The sequence below is a fragment of the Erigeron canadensis genome, chromosome 3 (assembly GCF_010389155.1).
Source record: "Erigeron canadensis isolate Cc75 chromosome 3, C_canadensis_v1, whole genome shotgun sequence".
Classification (NCBI taxonomy): domain Eukaryota; kingdom Viridiplantae; phylum Streptophyta; class Magnoliopsida; order Asterales; family Asteraceae; genus Erigeron; species Erigeron canadensis.
This window is the reverse complement of record NC_057763.1, coordinates 8542386-8556603: the sequence shown is the minus strand read 5'-3', so window position 1 is coordinate 8556603 and position 14218 is coordinate 8542386. Positions and strand designations below refer to the sequence as shown.

General features: G+C 33.0%; 3 protein-coding genes across 3 annotated transcripts; all 3 read left to right on the top strand.

Annotated features, from left to right (window-relative positions):
- Positions 1-215: 215 nt before the first annotated feature.
- Positions 216-1193, top strand: LOC122591466. The gene has a single exon (XM_043763734.1). It carries the CDS (start codon positions 216-218, stop codon positions 1191-1193), a length of 978 nt encoding a protein of 325 aa, XP_043619669.1.
- A 506-nt stretch (positions 1194-1699) lies between these two features.
- On the top strand, positions 1700-2745 carry LOC122594565. Its single transcript, XM_043767003.1, has one exon. It carries the CDS (start codon positions 1719-1721, stop codon positions 2460-2462), a length of 744 nt encoding a protein of 247 aa, XP_043622938.1. The 5' UTR covers positions 1700-1718; the 3' UTR covers positions 2463-2745.
- Positions 2746-9145: 6400 nt separating this feature from the next.
- LOC122592773 lies at positions 9146-11763 on the top strand. The gene is made up of 5 exons (XM_043765082.1): positions 9146-9339; positions 10465-10549; positions 11065-11178; positions 11304-11405; positions 11485-11763. The coding sequence occupies exons 1-5, from the start codon at positions 9215-9217 to the stop codon at positions 11527-11529; spliced, it is 471 nt and encodes a 156-aa protein (XP_043621017.1). The 5' UTR covers positions 9146-9214; the 3' UTR covers positions 11530-11763.
- Positions 11764-14218: the final 2455 nt, after the last annotated feature.

Genomic DNA, 14218 nt, shown 5'->3' with positions numbered 1-14218 from the left:
ATTGTTTCATCAAGTCTTTGTCAATGATATTTCTTAATTTCCAAGTTTATTAATTACAAACCGCGTGTTTTATGACATCAATCTTTAATCCAGATTATCAAATAATTTACAAAAGACTATTTCAAAGTGGTGACATCTCAACGTGGTCTGGGGGCCGGGTAGAATCAATTGTATATAAAACCTCAATCCAGTAACAAGATAAATCACCAAAAAATATGGAGAGCCAAACGATCGACCAACAATGGAACCACAACCTCAAACCTCAACCTCGGTTGGGGATCTTTGGAATCCTAAGGGAATCCTTCAAAACCATCAAAAGAAATGGAAAACTGCTTCTTCCGATTCTAGTTCTTGTGTTTCTTCTTTTCACCCATTTAGAATTTGCTCAAACTTACTTACTTGCACCAGTGGCAAAAGATTTATCTTCGAAATTGGCAGCAAACCCAAATATGTTTCAAGATTTTGGTAATAAAATGCATCAAGCAAATTACACGGGTGTGATTAAGGATATCCGTGAGGTGATCCTTGTAAAGCTGTTTATGTGGATCATCCTTTCGATGATTACTCTGTTTTTCTTGGTTGCCACTATATCTTCTTCGTACGAAGCTTACACTGCAAAAGTTATAGACTTTAAAGAAATGATCATGAAGATAAAAAAATCTTGGAAAAAGCCGATTGTCACTAGTATCTACATGACACTAATTTCTATGGGCTTATTCTTTGTGTTGTCTATTTCTTTTGGAATGTTGTCCATTTTTGCTAGAAATTCTTTGGAATATATTTCCCAAGGAGTTTTTATTTTCGCAATCCTAGTTTTAGGGATTTACATTTGTGCACTTTGGATGATGAGTCTAGTAGTTTCGGTTATAGAAAACGTTGGTGGCCTTAAGGCTATTGGACGAGCTAGAGAGCTAATGAAAGGTAAAAAGCTACAAGCTTCACTAATTTTGGTGCTTTTCAGTATTACTTATGGCGTCGCTGTTTCATTTATGGCGGCTGTTCTTTCAAGCTGTAATCTTCAGAATTGGTCACTGCTAGCTATATCAATCCCCTTCTCTAACGGGCTGTTGTGCGCATTGAAACTCTTGGCGTATGTGGTGTTTACTATATTCTACCATGAACGTAAAGAGAGTTTTGATGAAAAAGAAACGAAAGGCCAGTATGTTCCTATTGTCACCGATGAAGTAGTTTAATTAGTAGCGCTGTCCCTAATCTTCGCTACGCTAAAAAGTTGTTTGTTTACCATACCTTAGTATGTGGTTGTGAATATTTTCTTTGTGTTACTAGCTACGTCGAAAAGATATAAAATAAAATCATGTTTAATATAAGGTCTTGATCTTTTCTATACCGTTGTCTCAAAATGCGACATCATGTTCGAAATACTTGAATTTCTCAACTATGTTACCAGTATTTTCTTTCTTCATATTATTTTTCATTTCATGGTTTTCTGTATTGGATAGAATCACTCAATTCATGGTTTATTCCCGGGTCCTCCATTTGCTTCAATGTCATTTTTTGGTTCAAAAACTACTGACTTATTCAACTCAACATTAAAGTCAACCATCTCCAAATGAAACTTGTTTGAAAATGATAAATATATTCACATGTGGACTGTAGTTTCCAGGAAAGTAATGGAGATCATACAGCCTGGAATCAAGCTTATATAAAATGTGCACACTGCTAGAACTTTTTCTTACCCATAATACCTTTTGAGCAATATGAAGTTTAATAAACCTTTTGGGTTTCTTGAAATACTAATGAAATCGATCACGATTGTGTCCAGAAATGGCAGACTTGTCGCTATGGTAACTTCAGTCTACTTGATCTTCTTTTCTTTTTGCTTCATGTTATGCATCTATATTGTTAGACCTATGATATCTGATTTCATCACAAAAGCAATGGAGTTACTATCTCTAGATCCACAAGGCCTTGATTTTTCACAGATTTTAGTTACTATTCTAAAAGATGTTAAAAACTTCTTAGGTGTTCAACTAGCTTTTGGTTTAGCACAAGTTTTAGTTACTCTGTTTGCCCAGAGTGCGATTGTCTTACTAACAAGAGTTTCTTACAAAGACAAGAGAATATTCCATAAAGATCTACTGAAGGGGTTGCCGCTATCATCAGCAAGGCTATTCATGACTTTATTTCATGTTACACTTATGAAAATGGGCTTCTTCTTATTTGGTTTCATTGTGTTAATGGCACCTGCAATCATGATGTCTGACAACAACTATGTGCTAGTGATATTATTGATGCTATTCATTTTGCTTGTGAGTATGTATTTATCTTTTTCTGTAGTATGGGTTTTATCCTTGGTGGTTTCTGTGTTGGATGAGTGTTCTGGAATCGAAGCGTTAGGAAAAGCAGGGAGGATTGTTAAGGGCAAGAGGCTAGACGGGTCTCTTCTGTTTCTTTCCATAATCTTCTATCATATATCTTCTTTTATGTGTCATCAAAGTTGATTGTGGTTAAGCATTCCGAGTTTTCTCAGGAAATCTACGGATTCTTTGTAGCAGGTTGTCTTTCTTTGACGGTATTGTTTGAGTCTCAGGCCTTCACAGTTCTATATTTCGACTGCAAGAAGAATAGTGTTGACGCAACTGACCTAATAGAGGCCGACGAGTATATGTTTGAGCACCAAGACTGAGTTTTCTATTGCTATTTCTATCTTCATTCTTTCATTGCAAACATCAGCAATATTATTAATCAAATGCAATCAGTATTATGAAAACTCCATAGAGATACCCGTGTATTGGAATGACAAATATATATATTTTAGTAAGGGATACATTAAGGGTACCAATGGATCAAAAAGCCGTCTACACAGTTCGGTCGAGTCTGTTATGCTAATCGACTTTATTAATATACTCTCAGTATTCAAGTGAAAGCTAATCCTCAAATTGAGTAAAAAACTCAAATAATACCATGAGAGTAAATTTAGGACTATGATATCTGATAGCACGTGAAGAAGAACCCTCGTAAAGTAGTAGAGGCAGAAGAATTAAAAGCCATTTAGGCGAAACATAGATGCGTTGGATAAACATAGTTGGATCGGGCTATGGTACTGAAACCCAAGACCGTACCTAAAATAGGGCGAGGGTTTGAGACCAGACCTGAAACAAAGTTGGGATCTGGGACAAGGACTAATATACTGTTGACATACAGGTGACAAGGAGTAACTATGCAAATATTATGACGGTGATTATAAATTGGGGAGGTAAGGGTCTGGTAACAGGGCTAGCATTCAGACCCAAAAAAAATGCAATATCGTAAGTAATGGGATCTACACTGGAGAATAAGATCTTAATGGCGTGGTTAGTGGTAATAACAGTCGGCGATATTAAAAGGGTCGTTGTAGCGACAGCTCCATACATATAAAATCACAAAAACCAGAATCCAATCAAATGTGACAAGCAGCACAAAAGGCAAGACACCACACTAAGGTGGAACTTTTTATTTTTTTATTACATTTTAGTAGAAATGATCGATAGCTGCAATAAGAAACCAAGTATGATGTTTCAAAAGTTCGTTCATGTATACATACTTCATTTCAAGAAAATTTCAACAGATTCAGACACTGCTCAAATTTTATCTCACTGTAACAGTGAATCCATCTTTACTATTGTTACCCATGGAAAAATATCGGTCATTCTTCCGTTTCTGATATCTCTTATATACATATAAAATAAGTATGGCCTGTTGGATACTAATTTATCAATCCATGGAAGTGTCGATGTATAAGTTAAGGGGTCTAAAGTGTCAAGAATAAAGTCTAGAACCGAATGGAAGTTATTTTCGGTTAGACAGTTAGTTAGTGAAGGGACATGTCGTTTAGGAAGAGATGTATCTATTAGAAAGTTATACCCTTTAGTGAAAGGGTGTGTTGTTTCGTATGTGTCTATTGGGTAATTATAAATACCCATGTAAAGTCCATTTGTAAAAACGTGAAAAACAAGAAGAACGCATCGTGCGTTCAAGTGTTGTGAAATAAGAAGATAAGTTTAGTGTGTGTATTGTTTTGTGTTCGTGAGTGAGAGGGACGAGGGACCAACATGGCCAACATACTGATACTCTCACAAACCTTGACTAATTTCAGGCAAATTTGAATTCAATTCCTTCTGACATTTCAGGCAGGATTTTCAGCCAAAAGCTTCTAAACTGGTTTACACAAGAGCATCTAACTAGCACTACATTTTTCCAGAATTAAGGACAATATATATAAGCATTTGAAGGTAAATATATTGTTTGATTCTATATATTTTTGCAATAATCAATCAAGTATATATATTTTATATACCTATGTAAGGTTTTTGTATAATAGCAGCAAAAGAACAAAGTGTGCTTTAATATTGACAACTTGAACAAAAGAACACCAGGCCGGCCGAATCTAAAACTGATAAAGACATCAGTCTCAAGTGAACCTAACTTTTAACAACTCTTCTGCAACATCATATCTAGGTTAGTCTTTTACCTATTTATCTTTGGGACAATCAACAACATTCTTCTAACGTATTTGATACATCAATCATTGAATTAGACAACAATTCATAGTTGATATTTTTAAGGCAATTTTCGTGATATTCCAAAATAGTGGATCACTGAGGTGAAACTTAATTTATCTTTCAACTCTCTCATTGATCAAAAGGAGGACACTTCAAGCTTTATGCCTTAAATAATTATGCAGAAACGTGTTAAAACGAATTTGTCTCCTGGACTAAGTCAATGTGTAACGAGAAGTCGCAGTCATCTACAACATTGTGATAATCATAATCATAATTTTATGGAAAGCAACTTCTAGATACAGCTCTACCGTTTCAAGTATGCGGAATATATATAGCATCAATCAAGATATCCTATAAAGCCAAGCCCTTTACAAAGTAAACAATAAGCAGAACATAAATCTTGAAATTAATGGAGAAGCAAGACAACAAAAAGACGCTCATTTTAGAGCACCATCCCATTTTTAGCATACTCGGAGATCAGAAACTATGCTTCAAAAAAATATGTGAAAATGGGAAGCTAGTGGGTTTAGTCCTACTCGTAGTAATATTGATGCTATGGCAGTTGGAAGTTGTTGTTAGATGCTCATTGGAAGAACTCTCGTATGTAATAACACATAATAGAAGTTACCCATACATGAATGAGCTGCTGACTGTGAAGTTACTCTTGCTATGCTCTTGTTGCATCATTTCTTTATTTGAAGTATCTACCGTTTCTTCTGATATATGAAGTGTATGCTTACTCTACGACCAAAGTTCTCACTTGTATGATATGCTTTCGGGTTGTTGATAGTAGATTGATATAAAATAAAATGAAAAATAAAATTTATTTAATATGAAACTATATGAAAGAGGAATGCTGCTTCAGTTACAGAAAGCCTTGATTAATGGAATAATCAACTAAGTGTCTCCCAATGAAATGAAACTCAGTTTGATAATATGCATACAGAGTGATTCTTAATAGATAGACGACACCCACTGTGTTCCTAATATTTGCTTATTCTTGGTGTAACTTTGACGATCTGACACCGTTGAAACTTAAAAAGAAATAAATGAATGTATTCTTTCTACATAAACAGAGAGAACACTAATGGCTTTCATGTTTAAATTAATGTTTAGTACTCATAAGAACAACAAACAGAGTGGAAGCACAAGTTGGGCCTAAATTTTGATGGTCTTTGACTTTTACTAGTATATATGACATTGTAATCATCGCTCGCTTTCTAGATATAACCCTCACTTGTATCATTTTTAAAAGAACAAGTATTTTGATTAATTCATAACTAAGCATAATGCCATGTTCTTATTAACTGAAATTAAACCATAAATACAGAACTATGAAAACCCCATTTGAAGCTCAAGTTAGAGCTTTGAACATGATCGATCTCATTAGAGAAACCACGAACACGATAAACAGAAACTGGGGGCCCATGAAAGTAGTCTTATGGATAGTTATCATTGCAAACATCCAGTTGGAAGCGGCTAACAGAAGTGAATTGGAACCCCTCCAAAAAGATTTCTTATTTCAATTGTCACACCACAACGGTCACATTCACATAAGTATACCAAACGATGTTATCAAAGACGTCCGTGCACTATTACTCATGAAGTTATTTGTTCTGATCCTCTCCTGTCTCTATTTTTTACCTTTTGCAACAACTACAATCTCTTCTTCATTTGAATCTTATACCGGGGTTACCTTAAGCATCTTGAATGCATTCGTGAAAGGAACAAGCTTAAGTAACTTGAAACAGCCATTTCTCACCACCTGTTGCATTTTGTTGCTGATGTTGGGCCTTAAGTTAATTTACATCTTCACTTTTGTAGTGATTCCCACTGTGGCAGGAATAAAGGTTAATTCATCAATTCCTTTTTTTCTTTTTACAAAAATTTTTAAATGGATTTGCAATACACATATGGATGCTCTTTAGATGATGAGCATTGTGGTTTCGGTATTAGAGGACAATGTCGGTGGGTTTACAGCAATTAATAAAGCCAGAGAGCTAATGAAGGGGCAAAGACTGCAAGCTTTCATTATAATATGGCTTTATAATATTGCCCATTTTATAGTTGGAAAGACTTTTGCAGTAGTATCCATGATATTTGTAGAATGGGCAAGATGGACCATAGAATTTGCATTGATCATCACTTTTGAATATTTTCTGAAACTTTTTGTGCTCGTATTCTACACGATTCTACATCACAAATGCAAAATGAACGATGAGGGAATTCTATGTGCTCATTGTGCCACGGAGAAATATTTCTAGCTTTCTAAGATGTGTTCGTTGATGAAAAAGAACTAGTTGGTTAATGATGCATTATCCCATGGTGGCTTGGATCAAGGTTATAAGAAATATAGAACGCCTCTTTATTCCAAATGACCAGATTTTCGATACTAAGAATACCTTGGTTCACATGTAATTGACTTGGTTGGGTTGTAAAAGGTACTTTGTCATTTTATAGGAAATATACTTATTTCGATTAGGGATAAACATATGGGAATGTAATGAAAAACACATTTGCAGATTATATTTTCAATACACCATTTTTATTGATGGATCTCCGAGTCATACTTGCTCCTTGCGAACTCATCATATCTGAAGAACGGAAAATGTTGGCAATAAAGATACCTTTTGTGATTGGCTTTACGAGCTTATTCCATGTTCTTGTGATCACATTCTACATGCTCATAGCGTGGCGGGGTAAATCTTTGTAGCTGTAGATGTTTAAGTGGTCCATTTTTTGAACTATCAACTTCTATACATATACATTTCTTTTCTAGAAAATTTTGGGCAAGAAAATGATAAACTACTTCCATTGCTCAAGAACTCAAGGACTATATAGATTGGTTGATGACACGAAATTGCTGAACTACTAAAACACATGAATGACTAATTCCAAGTTGATGTATAATGAAAGCAAGTTAAGCAATGATTTTGAAAGAAGGCATAGAGATCGCAATGAGTTGTAAGGCTTCATTTGTTACTCTTGTCCTAAAGGTGCCCGGCTCACTTGGTCTTGGTGATTATAGGCCGATTAGCTTGACTCGTTGCTAAAGTGAAAACAATTGCTAAGATTTCGACACAAAGAATGAGGGTAAGTGGTCAGTGATATACAAAGAAAAAAAAAACAAATATTAATCAATTAGCTTTATGGTTGTTGACGTATGTTTGAGTTGAACATAGATGTTGAAACAAAGTCGATGAAAATTAGAGGAGATATATCTAACATTTAATAATATAAATACCAGCAAAGTATCTTGACATTAAAAGGTTTGAGTATTAAAAGCTTAAATAATCATCGGAATATTCTAAGTGACAAATTATAATCTTAATCTCATCTCAATCTCAATCTTCGTTTTTTTATTACATTAATTTTCTTTTTATTAGCTTAAAACTATTGACATTTTAATTGAATATTTAGTATATATTTATATCTTCAAATTTGAACTTATAAGTTTTTACGAGTTACATGTATTAACATCTAATATTAATAATGTCGTAAATCTTGTGTCCAGTGTTAGACACGGGTCTAAAATCTAGTATATACTATAACATAGTTGAACTAATTACTTATTAACCAATTAAATCGCTCAATTTTATCAAATTGACTCTCGCTTATGTAATCATATAGATTAACTATAAATTAAAAATGCTAATAATCATTATCCAAATATGTATTATAGTAGCATTTATATTAATTTGTATAAAAAGTCTTATTAATTTACACTTTTTGGTTTGCATCAATAATTTATACGTTTTAGTCATGAATATTTAGCTTATATTTATTTTAGCTATCAACTTGAGAGGATTTTTTAAAACTTTTTTATCATTTAATTAATTAAAAAATTCCAACATATGAAATATTGTTACAAAAAGTTATTTCAAAAATTAATGACTTATTAACCAATCAAATGCTCAATTTTATCAAATTGACTTCCGCTCTTGTCATTATTTAATTATAAATTAAAAATTATAATAGTCATTATCCAAATGTATTATTATTTTAGTATTTATATTAATATTTGTTGAAAAAATCTCATTTAATTACAATTTTTTTTGTTTTTTCATGAATAGCATTTGCATTGTGAAATGACTACAAAAAATAATTTTATCAATTTCTCTTAGTTAATAATGATAGTGACAAACTTATGATTATTGTACTACAATTTGTAAAGGATAACACTTGAAACCCTACATCTTTAAAATTATAAGCTTTTATAGTTTAAATTTATGAAAATATAATATTGATAATATCGAAGTCTTGTGTCCAGTGTTGTAAATTAATATAACTTTTGTTGATGTCATTATTTAATTTTAAAAAACTTTTATTTTATTAGATTATATAGTTTAACAATATCGAGTATAAATATACATAGTTTACATATTAATGTGGAGCAATAAAACAAATGATAAAATTAAGGAAAAAAATAAAATACTTCTATTAGTTTTAATTGGTCCATATAAACTTGCATATATAAATATTTACTCGTATTTGTAATTCTAGATTTTGCTCTTTCAACGTCTCTAAGGAATCAAAATGGATAACTCTAAAATGTGAAAGGGATCAAAATACAAATATTCCTTGCAACATCCGGTCCACAACAACTTTATCTTTGGCTCATATTTTTTTGGATGCTAGAAAAGATAGAGCAATTTACAACTCATCAACCACTCCAAACCAACTTTTGTAAGTTAAACACAAAAACAGATAACATGGTTTCTTGTTCTACATCATCATCATCATCATCACTGTGGACTACAAATGGTGGTATTTTACTACAGCACACATCATCTTCTTCATCTTTCTCTAATAATCAACACTCTGCATTACCAATAAGGTAAATTTCAACAATACCCAGTTTCCCATTTGTTCAAAGTTTGTTGCTTTATTAGTCAATTTATGAATTCTTGAATTTGTGTGGTTAGATTTCCAAAAATTATAGTTAGAGACAGAAATGGGTTTCTTGAAATGTGATTATTTACGCAGGTAGTTATTTCCCATTTGATAGTATTATATCGCATTTTAATGGATAACCGAACCATTATCAGTCCCCTAAGTCTTAGAGTGAATATGAGATGTGTTAATCGGGTAACGCTAGCCTCCCTATTATGTTGTGTCTCTCCTACCAGGCTACCACTACAATCCTTTTTATGAAAATTGGGGTAATACTATAGTTACGGTTGTAAAGATTTTGAAATTTTCATTTTATAAGAAATTTTTGGGGTTTTAATGTTTTTTTGGGTAATGGGATTACCCCGATGAGTATATTAATTTATAACATCAAAAAGTTCGGTACAAATGAAATGAAAGAGTTCCATTTCAGTCATATTCTATTCGATAGGCTGAAAAACTTAAAGTTTATCGATTTCTGAATTATCAGAAAGATAATTGTGTAACTTAGGTTTGGTATGGTCCGAAATATGGTTTAACTTGGGGCCGATATAGTCAGAATTGCAATTACTGTTATCACCGTTGTAATTGCCAGCTTATATCATATATGGAATCCACGGGTTTTGGGCCCAATACCGTCTTCCACGGTGTATGGGGAAGGTTGAGATGTAGACAGTCTTACCCCTACCAAAGGTAGAGAGGCTGTAGTATCTACTAAAGGTTGAAAAGGACCTCCAGCCTTGTTGGGCATGAGGATTAAACCCTTGACCTGTGTCTCCAGAGGCAAGGGCTCCAACCACTTGATCCAACGCAACTGGCTAGCTTATATTATATATAAACTACATAATTTGCCTTTCAACCAAAAATAAAATGAGAAGGAAAATTGAGTTAAAGCATTACAAATATGCTTACAAGTCAGAAATGTGTAGGATTCAGAGATGCAAAAGTATAGCTCAAATTTAATTGATACAAACTATTTATATGTGTATGGCCTTTGAGGTTTAAAAGTACATTATGTTCTAGGACTTCTCATTGGTTTTTTTTTTTTTTTTCCCTATTTGGTTGTTTTCAGATGGGGTTTGAGAAGAGAGTTTGATCTGGGTCAGCGCATTCATAGAACAAAGGGTGAAGCATTACGTGTAGCTACTAATCCTAATGTATGCATAACCAAGGCTCCTACATGTATAATGTCAATATATCTGCTTTGAATATGCTGTTTTAGGTATGTTATTGATGATTGTATGTACCATAAAGGATATACGATAAAAGATAATTACGTTCATGTTATTTAGAATACATGTTAGGTTCTTACATGATCTAAAAATTGTAATACATATATGAATGAAGCTTAGATGTTGATATGCTGAGAATTTGAAGATTAAGGTAGGTTCTGTTCTAATGCTTATTCAATAAAAAAAAAAATACTTTGACTTTTTAAAGTCAACAGAATCATGTGCAACTTCTACACGGCTATGGATTCAAAAGATTCTAATGAGACATTGATAATGACATTATTTTTAAAGAAGCAAATCCATATCATTTCTGTTTCTGGAAACTGCTAGGATTGAAATGTGGAAATGCATGAATAGTTGCAGTATCTAATATCTAGTCTCTTATTCGAGCTTTTATTTCCAAATGATTCAACTATAAGGCCTTTTCTGGGATTTTGCAGGTTACTATAGCTAGTGGAAGGTCAAAGAAAGAGGTGATAATGGTTGATCCAGTTGAAGCAAAACGTTTAGCTGCTAAACAAATGGAAGCTATCAAGAAAAAGCAATCTTTTAAAGTAAATTCCATGGAGTTGTATATGTATCTATGCCTTTTTTGAGTGATTTTAAGATAGTATCTCTGCCAGGATCATGTAGTGAACAAATTGCTCTCTTTTCCTTTTTTTTTTTTTTTAAATTACAGAGAAGGCGTCAAATAGAAGCTATTAATGGTGCATGGGCTATGCTTGGCCTTACAGCGGGATTAGTCATCGAAGGCCAAACTGGAAACAACATTTTGGCTCAGGTGAGATCAAGTGGTTTAGTTATTTAGTCATTCAGCTGGTGTAACATAGTTAAGCTAACATCTATTTCAATTCGTGCAGTTGACTGGATATTGGGCAGTTCTGGTGAGCTTCTTTATAAGATAATTAAAGGCTTCCCGGCTTTACATGGAGCATCAATTACCTAAAAAAGCTGTATCATCTTCAGACCTCTTCGAGTCGATTTAGTAAACAAATCTGCTTCAAATACTATACTTGTTTATTTTATTTATGATACATGAGGGAAACATACGTTTTCTACAATATTAAGTGCTTTGGATCATTCTTTATGTTTTTAAACTTTTTTATATGAAATGAAAGGAACTATACCTAATCAATGTATATATAATCTAAGTGAAGTCTTTGTGCAATTTTGGTACAATTCCGACTCTGCTAAAATCGTCCCTGAGAATCCTAAATGATGCCCCTCTTCGACATGCCTGTATAAGACTATATGAACTCACCTCCAACTGTCACTCAAATGGGAGACCTCTTGTGTCAAGGTTAATTTCATCAAAGATTCTGCTTTGTTCTACCCTTCTTCACTATCAAGGAAATATAGCTTGTGTTTTGACCTTAATAAAACGATGTCATTGTTTTTTATATTAATGGCTCGGATCTTTATTATGTTGGTGTTTTGTTCGATTTCTTGAGCTAATCCATTTGCATCATAGACTTTAAATAGTTTTCTAGTGTTCAGAAAAATGCCTGTTATTGTAGTAAATGATTCCAGTCAACCAACACGGGCCATGATGTTTATGGTGGTCCGTGTAAACCAAGCATGATGAAAAGGTGGAATATGGGCCTTCTAAACCGACTTTCCAAATAACGTTGCTGGCGGAAATTGTGGCTATCGCATAACCAAAAATTATCTAAGGCCACCGGCAGCACCATGGGCTGAAGCAGCCAAGGCAGCTGGCTCATGTGACATACAGACGTAGGCTAGCCAAGGAAAGGCTGCAATGAGGGAAGTGGAGTTCGTATGCGGTGAGGGCCGAATTAGATATATGGGAGGGTGAGTGGACCATGCCAAGGATGTGTTGGCAGATCGATGGGTCTCACGATTGGGAAAAAAAAGAGTCGGAGGGAGTGATCCAAGACAAGTTGGTTGACTATACCAGAATAAGGAACCCAGATAAGGGGGTCGGTGTCAGACAATGAAGCGATTGGAGCACGGGTCCTTGTCAAATGGCACAGGGAAGAAATCTTGTGTCCGGAAGTGATATGTGGTGTTTACGAGTTGTGAATATATATTTATACACTGAACAAGTTTATGGTATTGGTGCTTAAGATCAGCATGGAAGTAAAAAGTGACCCATAATCAATCAAGAATTGTCAGAATATTTGACGAAATGTAAGATCCTCTTGGTTCTTGAAAATCATGCAAGATAACAAAATAGAAAGACAAGAAAAGCCTGATTTATATCCGACGAAGAAGCATCCATGAAGAATAGCTAAAGTTACATTTGGTTGTGAAAAATGTCTCTTAGTTTTTCATTTCTAATTTCTAATTTTTATAAAAATAGAAAGGTTTTTTATTTTCTACTAGATTAGAATGGTAATTATCACAAATCGTCTATGTGGTTAATTATTTCATCTAAAGATTGTTGGGGTTGGCTTGTTTCCAAATATCAGTTCGGAGATAGTAGTATTTGATTGATGCCTTACAATTTGTTTATTTACTAAAACTCAGGATTATTGGTTTTATATGTAGTTGACATTAATGATATTCTATGACATTTACTACTGAATTACTCGTTATATAATATGGTAAATGAGCTGACAATTACCACCTGATCAAAGATGCATTTTGAGAGGTCATAGAAGTAGCCATTGTTGATTGTTCATACATTATCTACTACCACGAGTACAATTTTTTAACAAAATGGTGTACATCATAAAAATGTTGACATCTTATGATACTTAAAATAGTTTTTTTTTTTTTTTTTTTTCTAAAAACTTTTACATACATATACATGTTTATAATCAATAATTCCATGAAATCAAACTGTAAAAAGTCAATAAAGAAGTACAAAAACAGATATAAAACGCATTGAGGAGGTTTTCATTAACTAAAATTTAGCATGTTATATCAACGTGATTAACTTGTTTATTATTTCAACGGCAAATCTACTCTATATTTAAACTAGTGTTCAGACCCGTCCAATGGACAGGTAGTCTCAAAATATAATAATTAATGCTAAAAATTGGAATTCAAATATATTAAATAGATATACCGAAATCAATTTGGAAATTTGCTAGCTAAATAGTCACTCCATCGGTCAAAATACTCCAAAATTATCCGCCCAAAGAAGAAACATACGAAAATTAACTCTATATAAATATTGATTCCAGTTTACCCTTTTTTTTCAACATTAGTTAAATAAAATTTTACAGTTTCTTATATTCTAAAAGTGTAAACTATATAAAAATATAATTAATTATTTTTAAATTGGGTTAAAGTGTAAATTGGTGATGAAAAATCAAAAAGTGTAAGTTAAATATTTTAAATTGGGTTAAAGTGTAACTTAGTAATGGGAAACCAAAAAGTGTAAATTAATTATTTTAGATTGGGGTTAAAGTGTAAATTGGTGATGGAAAACCAAATAATGTAAATTAATTTAGATTAATATTAACAAAATTATAGGATTTATAAGGAGGGATGATTATACTCAAGGAAGTGGATTAAGGGTGTCAAATGTACTCCAACCCCCTTTTTTAATTATATTATAGATTATCCTTAAAAAAAACTACCCATATAATCCGAACCAAATATAGGATTCTATACTTCACCCAG